This window comes from Loxodonta africana, chromosome 8 (genome assembly GCF_030014295.1).
Source record: "Loxodonta africana isolate mLoxAfr1 chromosome 8, mLoxAfr1.hap2, whole genome shotgun sequence".
Lineage (NCBI taxonomy): Eukaryota > Metazoa > Chordata > Mammalia > Proboscidea > Elephantidae > Loxodonta > Loxodonta africana.
The window spans coordinates 123,327,993-123,346,514 of NC_087349.1; the positions used below are offsets into that span (position 1 = coordinate 123,327,993).

Consider the following 18,522-nt stretch of genomic DNA (forward strand, 5'->3'; position numbering starts at 1 on the left):
TCTGCTGCTGGAGAACCAAGGAGAAATAAATCATCTCGACCTCCCACTTGGCTGCCTTTGCCCTAATCTAGGGTGACCCATGTGAGAACAGTGCGTTTCTTGGTTTCAACAATGACATCAAACCCCATTCAGGCAAGGCACCAGAGCCTCAGAGATAGTGTTAAACAAAGGCAGGGGGAGAGGGACAGTGGGTGGACTTTTACATTGTGGCTACCCAGATGACCACCAGACATCCTGTTTCTAGAATATTCTAAGCCTCCTTCTGCTGAAGAATGATCACTGCTGCTTCCCCGAAGCGCCCCATCCTCTTGCCATCTTCCTATCCCCTCTGTGCTTCAAATCAGAAGTAAATTTTCTTAATTTTCTCATGAAGTTCAATTGAACAAGCTTATGGGTAGCCTTTCCTCCTGCTGACACAAGGAATTTTCCTATATCAAATAGAGTTACTGATGTCACCGGAATTGTAGGACTGAGTCTTAAAAAATAAGATTTTGTCATCTCTGGTTCACGATCTGCTTCTTCGTCGACTGATCTATAATTGTCCATCCTCCAGAGGCGTCTCCCTGGGTTTCTCAAGAACTGCAGCTCCTTCTGCTTCCCTGAGATGTGTCCTCAGCTTTCTCATGTCATTCCTGAGGCCCCGACTCTCCCCTGAGTAGCTGACTTTGGGAATGCAAGCCAGGATCCTCCCATCTCGTGGACATAGGGTGGCCCAGGCTCTGATTGTTGTTGCTGTTAGGTGCTATCTAGTTGGTTCAGACTCCTAGCGACCCTATCTACAACTGAATGAAACACTGCCTGGTCCTGCACCATCCTCACAATCGTTGTTATGCTTAAGCCCATTGTTGCAGCCACTGTGTCAATTCATCTCATTGGGAGGCTTCTTTTTTGCTGACCCTCTAGTTTACCAAGCATGATGTCCTTCTCCAGGGACTGATCCCTCCTGACAACATGTCCAAAGTATGTAAGATGCAGTCTTGCCGTCCTTGCTTCTAAGGAGCATTCTGGTTGTACTTCTTCCAAAACAGATTTGTCCATTCTTTTGACGGCCCATGGTGTATTCAACATTCTTTTCCAACAGCACAATTCAAAGGTGTCAATTCTTCTTCTGTCTTCTTTATTCATTGTCCGGCTTTCACATGCATAGGAGATGATTGAAAACACCCTGGCTTGGGTCAGGCACACCCTTAGTCTTCAAGGTGACATCTTTGCTTTTCAACACTTTAAAGAGGTCTTTTGCAGCAGATTTGCTCATTGCACTGTGTCTTTTGATTTCTTGACTGGTGCTTCCATGGGTGTTGATTATGGATCCAAGAGACATGAAATCCTTGGCAACTTCAATCTCTTCCCTGTTGTTGTGATGTTGCTTACCGGTCCAGTTGTGAGGCTTTTTGGAGAGGACAATTCCACTGGGAGCCTTTCTGGACAGAACTCCTACATCTTTCCTGGTGTGGCTTCCAGGCACTGGAGCATAACTTGCATTCAAAGAAGAGGCATCCTCTTTGCAAATACCTTGTCTTCCCTTTGCCTCAGTGTTTCTAAGAACAGATTTAAAGCTATTCGTGCACTCGTTAATTCCTCAAATGGCCAGAAATCCCCTGTGATGTGCTGTTCTTATGTTAGACATTTTGAAAATGTTCTCTCCCTAATACTGTCAAACCCCAAATGTAGTGGCAGTTTTAGTCTCCATTTTGTGGCATGTTCTAGGTAGGCGGAAGAGAATGTGCATAGAAGCCCAGAGGCATGGTAACGGGGAGGCTCTGGAAGACCTGGGCAGAATTCTGTGTCTGAAGCAAAACGTGAGAGGGGAGAGTTGGTGGGAAGTGAATACAGAGAAGGGGGCAGTGGCCAGGGCCCTGCTGTGGGTCAAGGAACACTGACTTGGGGAGAGTGATTGCAGGTGTGCACCCAGAAAGATGCTGCTGGATTCAGTGTGCAGCGGTGGGCCTGAGGCTGGCAGGTGAGATGACCAGTGGTAACCAGGGAGAAATGACAGACTGGAGCCATGTGTGTCAATAGGAAAAGGCCATTTAGACGGAACACCAGGAGGCTTTCCCCAGGTTGAGACCCTGGGCCTGGGCAGGGGATAAGTAGCTGGTGGCTTAGTAAAAAGCTTGTCTCTCTCTGCCCCCGTGGTGGTCCCATTAGAGGTTCAGATCTGGGGATGGACCAGCCCCAAAACACAAAGTTCAGGCCCCCTTCCAGGATGCTGGGTTGGGGTATTATAGAAGCCCCTGCTCTGGCTGTCATGTTTTGACACCTTTCCCTCAAAGGGCTACCCTCCAACACCGCACGGTGGGTAGCCCTGAAAGACCAGCTCAGGCCCAGGGGCTGTGATAGTGGTGACCGTGCCTCTGCAGCTGGAGGAGACCAGGATGACAGACTTCAGGTGGGGGTAGGGGACTGAGTGCTCAGGCAGATACTTACTAGGCCTTCTAACTCACAAGCTGTAGAAGCCAGAGGTGACTCCTGCTTGCTCCTGAAAAGCTTCAGGACTCAGGGGCGATAGGGAGAGGGTGAATGGAGTTGGCAGACCTGAGTCTAGTTTTCTAGTAGTCCTGAGGCTGCTTGGTGTGCCTGGCCACGGGGACCCTCTGGGGGATGTTCAGCTCAGCCATGTTGAGTATAGGAGCCTGCTTATGTCCTTTAGTTCCCCTTCCATTAAATGGTGTTTCTGCTCCTCTCAGAATGAAAGTGCATACAGAGCTTGGGACGATACTTAACACAAATGGGTATCACCGTCTTTCTTCATTCCTTAGGGCTGCTATAACAAGATACTACAAAATGGGTGGCTTTAGAGAGTAAGAATTTATTGTCTCACAGTTTGGGAGGCCAGAAGTCTGAATTCAGGGAGTTGGCTGGGCTAGGCTCTCTCTCTAGGCTTTAGGAGATGATCCTTATCTCTCTCCACTTCTATAGTCCCAGACATTTCCCAACATTCCTCAACTGCTTGTAGTCGTATCTTCACATGGTGTCTGCCTTCCTCTGAGTGTGTCTGTATCTATTCTGCTCTTTTTATAAGAAGCGCTCAGAGGGGGTTAAGTTCAGCACCCACCCTACTCTGGTATGACTTCATTGATATAACAAAAGAAAAGCACAAACCCTTATTAAGCTTGGCTGCTAACCAAAAGGTGAGAGGTGTGAATCCATCCAGAGGCACATCATAAGAAAGGCCTGGTGATCTACTTCTGGAAACTCAGTCACTGAAAGCCCTAAGGAGCACAGTTCTGCTCTGATGTACGTGGGGTCGTCATGAGTTGGAATTGCCTTGATGGCAACTGGTGATGATGGTGCTTTCCACACAGGGCACATTCACGGGCACAGGGATTAGGACTTTCACATTAATTTGGGGGATACAATTCAATTCATAACACTATCCAGTTTCACAGGGGAGCACATCAGGGCCACCATACTGCTTCTCTTCAGGGGCACCGATCGCATTGGTTTATTGTTATAAAGATAAATCTATCTGCCTTAAGTGACCTGCTCAACGTCACTCAGCAGGTGAGTGGGAGTGGAGATCTAACCTGTCCATTCAGTAAACATTAAATGCTTGCTATGTTCTTGTGCTTCTAGAGACACTGAGGACACAGCAGAGCTAGGTCCCTGTTGTGACAATCTACAACTCTGGCTCGTCACCCACCTAAGCTGCACCCACAGAGAGTGAGGGTCATGGTCGATGGTAGTGAGTAAGATGGAGCTCGGCATACATCCTGGGGTAGCTAATGAACCACCAGGTTCTGCACAACCCCCTCCCCACTTGAAGTCGTGGCTGTGGCTCCCGGGAATGCCTCAGACCCCTTCCCTGGTTCTGATTCTTGTCCGCCTTGTCTTCACTTACTCTGGGTCTCTGAGCTGGCTGCAGGTTCTCTGCTATGCGTCTGGGTCTTTCCTCTACCATGCTCCTGGCCTCACCCCTTTGGCATCTCTTTTACTTCTCAAGTCTGTCCTCATTTTGATGCTTTCTGGGTCCCTTGTCACTTTGTGCTGCAGTGTTCCAGGCCACCCTATCCCCTGGTATACCCACCCCTGGATGCCTGACCCTGGGCTGGCCAAAGCCCTGGGCTCCCACTTGCAGGGGAGGGGGCTTCAACAGTGATAGTATCTGCTCTGCTCGTCTTCCCTTTGCTAATAACTCTGTGCTGTGCCTTACCTGAGGCGTGAGGGAGAAAGGCAAGGTCAGGCTATCCTTCTCTGGCCCATAATGAGATGTTGGCCGCTTCTGACCAATGAAGAGTGAATGCCTAGCAGTTGGGATCCTCTTTCCTACCAGACCTCTCTTCCTGGCTCAGGGGCTTGGCATGACCAGAACCCTGACACTGATCTGTACCCACCCTCCTTGAGGAACAATTTTCCTTCTGTTTGTCAGGACGTAAAGGGGGCCTGCCTGGTGTCTCCACACTCAGGAAGCTTTTGCTAGCTATGCACCCATTAGTGCCACCTGGAATCAGGCCCTGGGCTCTAAGCAGAGGCTGCTTTTAGCCATTCCCTCTTTTTGTTTTCCCTCAGAAGTCCCTTCTCTAGACAACTAACTGAGGGTAGGGCCCCTTCCACTCTCTTTGCTTCTCCAACAGTGAATATAGCAGGTCTTCACCTAAGTGGGCATGCTGAGGTTGGAGAACAGACTGTGGATCCATAGAACAGTACAACCTAGACTTGTCTGGAACTGGGGTGTGAGCTTCTGGTAGATCAGGCAGAAGTACTGAGACAGCATCTTACCAGGAGAAGGGACAGGAGTGAATGGAGTAAATGGAAACAGCTCTAAGTGGGAATCAAGGGGGCATTTTGAGAATTGTTGCTTGAATAAAGGAGGCTCCTTTCCAAGTCACAGTTGGAGGCAATCCTCAAATCTCTCTCTCTTTTTTTTTCCTGCTGTCTGTTTTTATTATTTTTTTCTGCTATCTGTTTTCTGTATTTTCTGTGTATTCTCATTTTGAGACTAAAGATTAGTGAGTGCGGTCTTAGGAAGAGACCCATCCATGCATGCATGCATCCATCCATCCATCCACTGGGCATCCATCCATTTACCATCTATCCCTCCATCCATCTGTCCATCCACCATGCATCCATCCATCTACCATCCATTTATCCATCTATCCATCCACCCATCCATCCATCCATCCATCCATCCATCCATCCATCCATCCATCCATCCATCCATCCACCATGCATCCACTCATCCACTCATCCATCCATCACTATGCATCCATCCATCATCCATTCATCCATCACCATGCTTTCATTCATCCATCATTCATCTATCACCATGCATCAGACTGTCTACTCATCCACCCATTAATGCATCCATCCATCCACCATACATCCACCCATTCAACCATTCATCCATCCATCCATCCGCCATGCATTCACTCATCTGTACACTATGCATCCATCTATCAACATATATTAAGCATGAGCCATGTGCCTTGGTTAGTGGTGGGATCTAGAGATAGTGAGAAGAGATGTACATGACTCTTCACTTAAGGAGCTCAAAATTTGGTGAGGCAAACAGCTTTATGAACTGTTGGTATATAACATATTGTGGAAGAGGGTGCCCAGGGTGATCTTAGGGCAGAGGGAGGACCTATATCCATGCCTGGAAGAAAGCATTGATCAAGCCTGATTCTTTAAACTGTGATGCTCTTACACTTTAAGCAGACACACTTGTAGGAGGGCTGAGGGCTTCCCTTGGCCTCTATGAGTCATCCTGCTTTATTCTCTTCATTGCTGGCCTCTCTGTATTCATACATTTGTTAAAAAAAAATTTGTTAAGTACCTTAATTCACTGTGAACAGAAATGCTGGAGGCAGAAATAGAAATCCCATTGGGTGCTAGTCTAGGCCACAGCTGTGGTGGTGCTGCCCCGATGTGTGTGTGAGTATGCGTATAGGTGGGGATGCGTGTCGAAGAGTCCCAGCTGGCTGAACAGCACCACCTGCGAGTGGGTGGCTAGGAGATACCATGAATATCTTGAGAAGAGAAACATTTATGTCACCAAGGACTCTCATGTTTGAGTTATCCTTTTGGAAAAAATAAATAATATAAATTTAAACCTACTCTAAGTTGCTCTTATTTCCTTTTAACGGCACCTCCGTTATGGATTTGTATTCCAAAGGGGTGGAAGACATGTCAAAAATAATTTTTCTGTGGGAGTCTTGAGTGCAGACGAGCTGACGGAAGCGAAGAGTGGTTAGTCAGCCTTATTCAGGGTGTGTTCCCCCAGCACAGGGTTCCGATATGACCACTCCTGGTAGGACGGGGAGCAGAGGGCAGGCTCCAAGTGGTGAGCATTGCCCTTCTCTATGCTACCATGTAAGCATCTTTGTGTATAGCAAGGCCTTGAAGAAGGTCAGCCCAGGTACTAAATATCTGCCTCCCCTATGGCCTGAGGCCGGCCTTTGTTGAAGTTAGCAGCTGTCTGTCATCTTAGGCACCCTTCTGCCCTCTCTGCAACAGCTCCTGTCCATCCATCTATGCCTCCATCCCCACCCACTTCTCACACTCACAGCATGGGGAGGCTTCAGGCCTATAGGCTTAGTGGTGCTCATCCCTGTGCCCACAGTGGTCATGGGCAAGAACAGTGGACCATGTTGGATGTAACAGGGCTCTGCAGTCGTGATCACAGCACAGAGACATCCACAGAGGAAGCAGTCAGCTCTGCTTAGCTGTGTCAAGAAGGAAATGACACTTGAGGGTTTGCCAGAAAGAAGTGATGCGATTGATGCCCTGCCCACCTCCTATTGGCCCACCTCTGATTTCACTTTCAATTGTGTGGACAGTTCCATCACCAAAGCCCTTGTCTGGGCCCCTGCTTTTGGAGCCATCAGACTAAGGCATGGGAGGACAGAGTGCAGGCAGGAATCAAGGCATGGGAGCATTGGGATGCAGGGGACATACTGGCTTGTGGTGGAAGGTAAGGGGTTCCTCCCTCAGCCCAAGGATCCTATTTGATCTTCCCAGGAGCCCTATGAGGCCTACATATTATTTATATCCAGTGACTTTGTTTTCCTGAAATATTTTTAGCAGCTACTTCCTGCTTAGGTGTTCAGAATATCATCCCCTTGACCCACTTTGATGACGGTTGTTTATATAGTCGCTATCAGTTGAAAGATCACAAATTTGATGGAAGGTGTATGTTATCTCCAGCCCTACCTCTTTCCCTTCTGCTCCTCCCCTTTGTGCTCCATGATGCCTGCTTGAGAATTGGGGGTGGGTGTGAGGGTGGAGAGAGCAAGGCTGTCCTCCTTCCTCACAGAGGATAGGGGCCACAAGCAGTGTATGTGGTGCCATTCCTGTCCATCCAGATCACTCCTGTGTCCCACAGGCAGGCTGGTTCCCCATGCTCCTTACTATGATTCCAGCTTTTCAATCATGACTTCTTACTCTCAGCCTTATTCTGGAGAGCTCTAAGATGGGCACACGTGTCCTTTATGATCTAGCTTTATTGTGGACAGCTACGCAGAGGGATAGTTCTCGGATGTGACCAGTGGTAGCTAATGGACTCATAAATGCTGGTGACTCAACTGCAACACACCTCGTTTTCTCCCCACGACCTCGGGAATCTCCTTCAACATGTGTCGTCACGTTCCTTGCTGCCGCCGCCTAACTCAGGCCACCCACTCACCCCTAGATCATTCTCTGCTGTCTAGTAATCAGAGTGATCTTTTTAGCCCACAGGTGGGATTGCTGGCTTTCTGTTCATAGACCCTCCAATGATGTCCCTCTACCTAGAGGATGTGGTGTAACTCCTTAGCACATCCTGCCAGTCTCTGCTTCACTCTTGAATCTACTCTACCTACTGTAGCTGCTGATGCCAGTACCTTGAACTGTTTCCAGTCCATGTGACCAAGGGGTCGGCCAACTCAGGCTCACAGGCAGATTCCAACTCACTGCTCGATCTTTGTAAATTAAGTTTTGGCACACTTTGGCACACAGCCACACCCATCATTTACATATAGCCTAAGGCCTTTTGGAGCCCTGGTGGCGCAGTGGTTAAGAGCTTGGCTGCTAACCAGAAGGTCATCAGTTCGAATCTACCAGTTGCTCCTTGGAAACCCTTTCGGAGAAGTTCTACTCTGTCTTATAGGGCTGCTGTGATTTGGCATCAACTTGATGGCAGTGGGTTTTAAGGCCCTTTTTGGAGTCCCTGGGTGGTGCAAATGGTTAACACTCTCAGCTGCTAACCAAAGGGTTAGCAGTTCAAGCTCCCCCAGAGGTACCTCTGAAAAAAGCCCTCCAGAACTACTTCCAAAAATACAGCTATTGAAAACCTTATGGAGCACAGTTCAACTCTGACACACACGATATTGTCATGAATCTGTGTAGGCTGGTTTATGGCCGCTTTGCACTACAATGGCAGTGTTGAGTAGCCGCAGAGTGTGAGGCCTAAAACATTGACTCCCTGGTCCTTTATAGAAGAGGTTGGCTGACTCTACCCTGTCTCCTCACGCTCCCTGTACTTTCATTTCTTCACAGAGGCTGAGCTCTCCCTGTAATGCTCCCACCCTTTTCCCTATTAATCCTGTAACTGATCTTTCTGCCCATGCTTCCCTGCATACTTCCTTATCCCTCCTCACTTAATCGGACTGAGATGCCCCTCCTACAGTGTTACACAGTGTGGTGTGCACGTCTCAGTTGTGGGGCTGGTCATCCTGGTTCTCCTTGTTGTACAGATCTGCTTCTCACCCTAGTTCCTGACTCAGGGTTAGATCTTATTCTACCAGGACCTGAGCACCTAGCCAGAGGATGGTGACATAGGTATCTGAGTACTACTTCTTAGAGTGGGCATCCTGGGCCACTGCAGCCTTCTCCTGGTTCCCCTTCCCCTCTGGAAATGTCCCAGTAGAAAGGGTTTCATCACCTTTGTCTTTGCAGATCTCCAACCTCTACCTGTATGACAGTGTTCTTATGCTGGCCAACGCCTTCCACAGGAAGCTAGAGGACCGCAAATGGCACAGCATGGCCAGCCTCAACTGCATACGCAAGTCCACCAAGCCGTGGAATGGAGGAAGGTCCATGCTGGACACTATCAAAAAGGTTTGTGCTAAGAGCACCCTCTCCGGACAAGGCCAAACACAGGCCCCTCCTTGCAGCTCCCCTGTCCCCTCAAGCAGGTGTTTGGAAACCAGGCTCCTTGCATGGGCTGTCTCAATGGCCCCTGTCTGCATGCCTCACTTTCTCCAACTCTTCTTGTCACAGCACTTGAAGGCTGGGATGAGCTAGGCTTCGTGGGCTCTGTATTATTATCACCATCTCTGTTTTCAAAACAAGGAGACTGAGCTTCAGAGTGAAGTAACCTGCCTGAGGTCACAGAGTAAAGAAATTTGCCTGAGGTCACATTAAAATAGAGGTGGCTTTCTAACTCTTGTCTGTTAGACTCCCCACCAGGCACAAACCACAAAAGGGGTTTTTGTCAGTTGACACTGGCACGTGCTATTCAGCCAGGACCTCCGTGTATGCACGCACACGTGTGTGAACGTGCATATGTACACACATGTGTGTGCATATGTGCATATACTTGTGTGTGTATGCATGTGGGCACACATGTGAGTGTAAGTGCGTGTGTGTGTGTGCACTTGCGTGCATGCACACTCTGCACTTGTGGTGTGCCCATTTGCTGAGGAGCAATACCAAGATAGAAAGTTGGGTTTGAAGTGAATCATGCAATCCACAAAAGACTAGTTATAGTGCATTGGCTTTGAGAGGCTTCAAAAGAGCATTTAGAGAAACCCGTAGTGTTAGGAACTTTATTGGCAATAAATTGTGCAGTTTCAGTAACAGTTACATATTCTGGTGCGGGTTTAAATCCCCTGCAGCCCAGGCCTGAGCTGGGTCCTCCTGGGCCAGCTCTGTCTCTGGGACTCCTCAGCCAACAACTCTGCCATTCTGGCTGTATGCGGCCCTGCCCTGCCTCAGGCTGAAAGCATGAAGGGGGCTCCCCGCAGGCTCCCTCAGCCCTCCACTTGCTGAGACCACTTGGCCTCTAGAGAGGGTTGGGGCTTGCAGGCCTGTGTCAGCACCTGGGTTGCATCCACACTTCTTTGTTCAGTCCTGGCAGTGGCTTGGTGAGGTGGGCCTGTTAACTCCAAGCTGGAGCTGGGAGGTGGAAAAAGGCTCGTCCTAGGTGGCTCAGGGAGCAAAGCCAGAATTTGAGCTTGAAATCTCATGGTTGCTGCCCTGCAACTTCCTGCTGTGCATCTGTGTCTGACATGGCTCTGCTTGGCCTTTATTTCCCTCTTGAGGAGGACCTGGAAAGGATCCCAGGTGAGGACGAAGCTCCAGGAATGCAAGGACCACAGGGTCACACTGGAAGCTCCTGCCTCGCACAGTGCCTGGCACATAAAAAAAAAAAAAAAATTTTTTTTTGTTTTGCACATAGCAGGTGTTTTAAACACATGAACTGCACAAGAGACAGAAGCAAGTCTCAGGAGCTTCCCCTGGGAGTGAAGGGTCTGGAAAGTGTTGATCCTCTTCCAAGGCCCTAGGACTGCTGGGAATTTGTTCCTCATTACAGCCTGTCCAAGGTGCCCTCAAGACTCGATTCCTGCCTTCTCGGTGACTACTCTCTGCCCAGTTTTTTCCCAAGCATTCGGGATCCATACCCTCTCCGTCACACTTTCCCTCCCCCTCAATGGTTTTTCCTCTTCTCTTGCAGGGCCACATCACTGGCCTCACAGGGGTGATGGAGTTTCGGGAGGACAGCTCAAATCCCTATGTCCAGTTTGAAATCCTTGGCACGACCTATAGCGAGACCTTTGGCAAGGACATGCGCAAGGTAAGCCGCAGGACCTTCGCTAGCTCTCTTCCTGCTGCAGTGCTCTGAAGAAGGCGACAGCCACCAGGCATCCCAAGTCTCCCTCAGCCCAGGCTGGTGCTGAGGTGGGGTTTTCTGCGGTATGGGGGGCCTTGTCTCTGAGAGGTTTCAAAGAGGAAGTGCTGTGAATGCAGTGTCTGAGTAGATCAGGGTCTAGGTAAAAACGGGTCCTTCTTTCTGGACCAGGTGGGCCTTCTGCAGGTCTGGCCGCCATGTCCCAGGGGCGAGGCTGGGAAGGGCATGTGTTTTCCCAGAGGAGCTGAAATCAGCACAGCCATGGGGACAGGTATGAATTGTGGCTGAGGCAGGAGTCTGAGGTCGCAGCCAGATCCAAGAGTGGGGCAAGGCCATGCATGGAAACACGTGTCCCCAGGTGAGTGAGGAGTGGTGGGTACACGCACAGTGGAGAGAGAAGGGAGGATGGGTGAGCTGAGCAGCCCGGGATGAGGCTCTGGTGCTGATGCAGGTTGCTGGCCTCGGAGTTCTTTCCAATGTCCCTTTGCCTCTTCCGCCTTCTCTCGCAGGGGATGGAGGACAGTTTTTAAGGAATGAAGTCGAGGGAGAGGCAGACCTTTACACAGAGTGAGGGATCCCAAATTGAAGGGAGGCTTGTGAAGAGCCTCAGAGGGTAGGGTCCAAGAAGTCAATATGGCAAGAAAGAGGATGGGGCAGTTATCAAACAAGGGGACAGTCACTGCAAGCCAGTTACAGTCACCACAAGCCACAATGTGGAGCAGAAGCAGCGGGCCGAGGGAGCTGTGGTAGAAGGCCTGCACACACCCCTGCAGTGGCTGCCCAGGAGACCCAGGTGCTGTCGGGGGCCGGGGTGGGCACACTCCTGGTGGAAGGGGCCACAAAGCTCCTTTGTCTCAGGACAGGATCAAGGAATTAACAACACACACACGCCCACGCACACACATGCAGACTACTGTTCACTCTAGTAAGGACAGCTGCCCAGGAGGTGAAGGGAGGGCGTTCTTGCAATTGCAGATGGGGTAAACCCTTGGTGAAAGCCCCCTAAACCTGGCCTCCACACTGGCGAGGGTCAGGGCAGGAAGGGTTAAGTGATGTTGGGATATGGAGGATCTGGGTGAGGGCACCTCTGGGTTTTGCTCCTTGAGGGCGAGGGTGAAGATTCCATCTGTGTGGAGGAGGGACAGTGCACAGCTCCTCAGCTGTAATGCCTGTGGAGGACTGGCTCCTGACACTGGCTGGGGTCACTATGTGATAGGGCATGAGGGGAAGTCAGAAATTCATCTTGTGAATTTCAGCCCACCACATGACAGAGGGAGCATCCTGGGTTGGCCCATGACTGGTTGTGACAGATGGCAGCACACGTCATGTAATAATGTTTTGGTGCTCAAAGATTTGTTCGTAGGTCACAGAGGGGTCGATGCCTATTGTGGGATACCCTGGAGGGTCAGGATATGGCCTGTGGTGTAAGGGTGTTTGGATGGCCTGTGATGTCCGTTGGGGTGGCCAGAGCTGTGAGGCTATGGTGGGGGCTTGAGATGACTTGCGTAGGGACTCCCACTTGTAGGGGAAGACCAAAAAGTACAGAGAGCCCTGCTGTTTAACTTTGCCATGAAAGGGCCTTGTAGAGCTTCCTGCCAGAGTGGAGGGCCAGAGCTGCCCGAGTCTATCCCAGAGCTGCCTCAGTCTATCTCAGAGCTGCCTCAGTTTGTCCTCCCAGAGCTGCCTCAGTCTGTCCCAGGGCTGTCTCAGCCTATCCCAGAGCTGCCTCAATCTATCCTAGAGCTGCCTCAGTCAATCCCAGAGCTTCCTCAGTCTGTCCCATTGCCATCCCAGTCTGTCCCAGAGCTGTCTCAGTCTGTCCCAGAGCTGTCTCAGTCTATCCCAGAGCTGTCTCACTCTGTCCCAGGGCTGCCTCAGCCTGTCCCAGAGCTGCCTCAGTCTACCCCAGAGCTTCCTCAGTCTGTCCCATTGCCATCCCAGTCTGTCCCAGAGCTGTCTCAGTCTTTCCCAGAGCTGTCTCAGTCTATCCCAAAGCTGCCTCAGTCTTTCCCAGAGCTGCCTCAGTCTGTCCCATTGCTGTCCCAGTCTGTCACAGAGCTGTCTCAGCCTATCCCAGAACTGCCTCAGTCTGTCCTCCCAGAGCTGTCAGTCTATCCCAGAGCTGTCTCAGTCTATTCCAGAGCTGCCTCACTCTGTCCTCCCAGAGCTGTCCCGGTCTGTCCCAGAGCTGTCCCAGTTGTCCCAGAGCTGTCCCTGTCTGTCCCAGAGCTGCCTCAGTCTGTCCCAGAGCTGCCTCAATCTGTCCCAGAGCTGTCCTAGTCTGCCCAGAGGTGCCTCAGCCTGTCCCAGAGCTGCCTGAGTCTGTCCCAGAGCTGCCTCAGTGTGTCCCAGAGTTGTCTCAGTCTATCCCAGAGCTGTCTCAGTCTGTCCTCAAGCTGCCTCGATCTGTCCCAGAGCTGTCTCAGCCTGTCCTAGAGCTGTCTCAGTCTGTACCAGAGTTGTCTCAGTCTATCCCAGAGCTGTCTCAGTCTATCCCATAGCTGCCTCAGTCTGTTCCAGAGCTGTCTCAGTCTATCCCAGAGCTGCCTCAGTCTGTCCCAAAGGTGTCTCAGTCTATTCCAAAGCTGTCTCAGTCTATCCCATAGCTGCCTCAGTCAGTTCCAGAGCTGTCTCAGTCTATCCCAGAGCTGTCCTCGTCTGTCCCAGAGCTACCTCAGTCTATCCCAGAGCTGTTTCAGTCTACCCCAGAGCTATCTCAGTCTACCCCAGAGCTGTCTGAGTCTATCCCAGAGCTGTCCTAGTCTGTCCAGAGCTGCCTCAGTCTGTCCCTGAGTTGCCTCAGTCTGTCCCAGAGCTGCCTCAGTCTATCCCGGAGTTGTCTCAGTCTGTCCCAGAGCTGCCTCAGTCTGTCCCAGAGCTTAGTCTATCCCAGAGCTGTTTCAGTCTATCCCAGAGCTGTTTCAGTCTATCCCAGAGCTGTCTCAGTCTATCCCAGAGTTGTCCTAGTCTGTCCAGAGCTGCCTCAGTCTGTCCCAGAGCTGTCTCAGTCTGTCCCAGGGCTGCCTGTGTCTGTCTTTGTACTTCCTTCCCCCCTAGTGCCCTTCTGAGGTTATTCCCACCCAGGCTTCCCTGCTGGCCTCTTCTCTTCCTCTCCTGCCTTTCCCTACCCTAGCTCATCTCTAACACCCAGGCCCAGGATGGCACCATGGGCAGAGAGAGGGCTGGTGGTAGGCCCTCCTCATCTCAGTTGACTCCAGAGCCCCATGCCAGGTGTTGTGGTGGCCACGCCAGGAGTCTGAGAGAGGACAAGGCACTGTGTCCTCCACATCCTGCTTCAGGTGCCTGGGCCTTCCCTGTTGTCAAGAAAATACTCCTCAAATACCCTGAAGCCAAGAGGAATCTTGCAGTATAAGGAGCTTCTGCGAGGGAGGCTGGATGTAATTGAGTTGGAAGGGAAGCTGATTTTCAAGAGAACTTTATTTTAAAATGTATCCTTTTGTCATTTTAAAGTCTGCCCTTAATAACTGCATATCCCAGTTGTTATCTGTCAGCCTGGCAGCTTCTCAAGGCTAAGGAGAAGTTGTCTGGAAATCAGGAATGAGTTTTACCATTTCAGATGTTTATTATTTAGGCCCAGGGAACACTCCAAAAGGCCTGGGAGATCCAGAAGGAAGGGAGGAGTGGGGCTTAGGGCAGGCAGCCAGGGGCGGGGGGGGGGCGGAGCCAAGCTGTGATCACCAGGTGAGAGGAGGCTGGGAAACGGGGCAGTTTAAAAAATAAAGGTCATTCGCATTCTCGCAAGACAAAAGATAGCCAAGAGTGGAAAGTGAACTGAGGGTAGGACGAGGGTCTTGAACCATGCAAAGGCAGGAGCAATGACCAGGCATCTTTAGGGGTGAGGGGAGGCTCTGACAGGACCGATTCTTTCCTGCAGAACTCGCTGGCCAAGGCAGGACACAGAGCCAGCTGTGAACACTGACATAGTCATTCTGGGGCTGGGTGAGGGGTCCCCTGCAAAGACTCTTTATCTGTATCTGAATCCCTATCATCTATAGCCATATCTATATCTATCTGTATCTATAAAACCTGTTGCCGTCAAGTTGATTCCGACTCATATTGACCCTATAGGACAGAGTAGAACTGCCCCATAGGATTTCCAAGGAGCAGCTGGTGGATTCAAACTGCCAAACTGTTGGTTAGCAGCCTGAGCGCCTACCCACTGGGCCACCAAGGCTCCATCTGTATATATACCTATACCTTTTTACCAGTTACCAGTTGCTTTCGAGTTAATTCTGACTTACAGAAAGTCTGTGTGTCAGAGTAGAACTGTACTCCGTAGGGTTTTCAATGGCTGATTTTTCAGAAGTACATTGCCAGGCCTTTCTTCTAAGGCACCTCTGGGAGGTCTTGAACCTCTAACCTGTTGGTTAGCAGCTGAGTGATTTTTCACCACTGAAGTCCTTCCACTATACCTATTGGTCTCTTTATCTGTCTCTTTCTATCTAAATTTAAAGACAGCTATAGCAACAAAGGAAACCTTGGTCATACAGTGGTTAAGTGCTACAACTGCTAACCAAGAGGTCAGCAGTTCAAATCCACCAGGCACTCCTTGGAAATTCTATGGGGCAGTTCTACTCTGTCCTGGAGGGTGCTATGAGTCAGAATCAACTTGACGGCAATTGGTCTTTTTTTTTTAATAGCAACAAAACAAAAACAACCAAGTTGTTTCTTTAAGATCTAAACCTAGAGGAATTATTTAAATTAAGGAGCAAATGGATGTTTTCTTAAACACCCGGGAGGAAAATCTTGGGAAGGGTACATCACCCAGACTTGTTGGACAAAGTGGTATCAGGGGACTGCAGATTACTCAGCCTTCAGAGGACTGGAGGAGCGGGCGGGGGCCTTCTCTGCAGGGGCTGGACAAACATTCATTAATCCTCACCTTCAGGAAATGTGCTCCTGTGGACGGAGCACTGGGTGGAAAATCAAAGATGTATGTTGCCAGCTAGCTGTATGACTCTAGGCAAAATGTTCACCCTTTCTGTCTGTTTGGAGCTGCCCGGCCTGGGTGCTCATCCAGCAAGCTCTTCAGGACCAGGGTTCATTGGGACGTCACACCCAGCTGCCACAGGACCTGGCCTGACATTTGCCCTGTGGATTTGTGTTTCTTCCTATTGGAGGCATTTTATTTCAGGTCCCAGAGCTGTGACAGGAGCCCCACACAGTTCTACTTGGCTTTGCTTCCCTCTGCTCAGACAGACGTCTCCCAGGAGGCTGAGATGGGAGGCCCACCCTGCCCGAGCCCCAGAGCAGGTAGCCGCTGAGATGGCTAAGCTGTGTTCTGGTGTGGTGCCCAGCCCCCTTCTGTACCTGGTAACAGATGTCCATTCCCTCTAAAGACCAAGGGATGAGAGGGATTTGAGGAAGTTCAGCTTGATGAAATTTCATTTTTAGGATTATGTTTTGGGGTCGACGTTATCAGTGGAACCAGGACAACATGGCTGTCCTTTTTTTTCCCACAAGCATGGTTTGCCTGGAATTTAGTATCAGCCACAGCCCTGTGGAAACACTTTCCATGACACGATTGCTGAAAAAGCCCTCCCTCCCTGCCCTAATGATGCTGGTGTGGGGGACTCACTTCCTTCCACTAACCCATGGCTCCAGGAAAAACTGTCACCTACCCACCAGTCCTTTAAGCCTCCTTCCCCACAGGCACCTCCTGCAAATTCCCTGACTCAATGGAGGGCAGCGTTTTTTTGAGCATGGGACGGGAGCATGGGGATAACCAATGGACTTGCCTTATGTACATCTCACCCAGGACAAAGGTGATCCTGGTGTGATAAGAGAGAACAGTGTTGTTTCTTGCTCCTTTCCATAGAGTAGAAGTGATTTAGGACCAGGAGAGGCTGAGAAATTAGTTCAGTGTGTTTCATGCTTTTCTTTAGCCCTGGTAGATTTGGATCCCAAATATATTAAACCGTTGCACAAACAGACATAGCATGATTGCAATCGGTGCGGAATGTGGTAGGTGGCCCTGAGGTCAGCCTATGCAGCCTCCCCGACTCCAGCCTCTCCATGGCTTTTTGCATCTCCATCGGGGAAACTGAGGCCCAGAAACTGAAGAGATGACTAGGTAACAGCAACAAGCATGGGGCAGAGCTATGGCTGGGTAGGCAGGCTTCCTGGGGAGGCCCCAGAGCATCCTTTCTGAATTGAAAATGATACCATCCTGTGACTCCCTCTCTCCCCTCAGCCCACTCTCCCCTCCCACCTCCTGTCCTCCGAGCCAGCGTGAGGGCCTCACAGTTGCTTCCCCTGGATCTGGAGCCTACAGATTGGAAGTCCTACCGCAGCCCTTGCCCTTGCCTCTCCATTCCGGTGATTACTCAGGGAAATGGAAGGACTTCACTCTCCTTTGCTAGTCTAAGATGCTGCTATTGTCACTGTCAGTTCTGATTCTTAGTAAAAGCTGGCCTGGGACAGGAATCAGCACTCCCTTGACTATCGTGTCCCCAGGAGGGCCTTGAGGCTGCTGATCACTCATGGAGTAATAATTGCTTATCATGTAGTGATGGACACCCCATAGGACCCTGTCCTCCTGCACTTGCAAGTACATCATTACCATTCTTTCCCTGATCTGTTACGCTGGGCTGCAAGATGTCCCAGGGTTCAGAAGCTCTGTGCCGTGAGGCCAGCCTGCAGACAGGGTGGCCCTGGTAACGAAGTGGAAGCTGCCTCTCCAGCACAGGTGAGATCCCCTACCTGGTGGCTGCAGCGGTTGGTACCATGAGCCACATCTGTGACGCCAGGCGGTGTGCACACTATCTACAGAGAGGGTAAAGAGCATGTGGGTGTGTGGTTGGGGTGGGAGGGCCCAACCCCAGAAGAGTGTAGTGTCTCCATTAAGCTGCTCCGACAGAGACACCAGCTGTGCACAGTGAGTCTCAGATGAGAAATAAACTCCCATCTCTTCCTGGATTGGCATTCTAGCAGCGTGTTTCCCAAGTAAAATGTCAACTGCTCCCAACCCTTGTGTAGAACTGCTTTGACGGAGCTGAGAACCAAAAACACACTGCTGCTTCATCTGAGTAAGGAAGTAAGGACAAGGCACAATTAAGTATAGCATTAAAACCAACATTAACTGCTTTGTTTTGAGCATAACATCCTCACGGAGGGCAGAACGCTTAGGATTCAGACAAACGAAAAGGAGAATATAAAAATCAGATATAATCTCTGAACCAGGAAATAAAGACGGTTAGCCTTTCTGGTGCATTTTCTTTGTGATTTTTTAAATTTTCCTTTCCTCTGTTCATAGGGACAGAGACAGGAGTACGTGTATTTATCAAATTGCTGCATTTTACGTCTTTACTTTCTGAATCCTATGTGGGGAGTGTTTCCTCATTTCTTTATTCTTTAAAAACTGTGATTTTTATTGGAAAAACATCATCCAACTTTTAAATACAGCCATCATTTATTTTATCATCCTATATGATGTACGTTTAGGCATTTTCAGCATTTTGTTAGAAAGCAGTGTTTTAAGAAATATCCAAAATACACATAATTGTAGTCATACCTGTGTTTACTTTCTTCAAATCCACCAGGCGCTCCTTGGAATCTCTATGGGGCAGTTCTACTCTATCCTATAGGGTCGCTATGAGTCGGAATCGACTCCACGGCAGTGGGTTTGGGTATTTTTATTTTCTTAGTAAGTTTTTAAGAAGTAGTATTACAAA

The 18,522-nt window shown here is 50.0% G+C and overlaps 1 protein-coding gene across 1 annotated transcript in view; it reads left to right on the plus strand.

The window, feature by feature from the left end:
• GRID1 (glutamate ionotropic receptor delta type subunit 1) overlaps positions 1-18,522 on the plus strand; it is a 986,611-nt gene that overhangs the window by 674,690 nt on the left and 293,399 nt on the right. The window contains exons 7-8 of the mRNA XM_064290308.1: positions 8,875-9,036; positions 10,655-10,774. Of these exons, the coding sequence (XP_064146378.1) occupies positions 8,875-9,036; positions 10,655-10,774 (282 nt within the window). The remainder of the gene's footprint in view (positions 1-8,874; positions 9,037-10,654; positions 10,775-18,522) is intronic.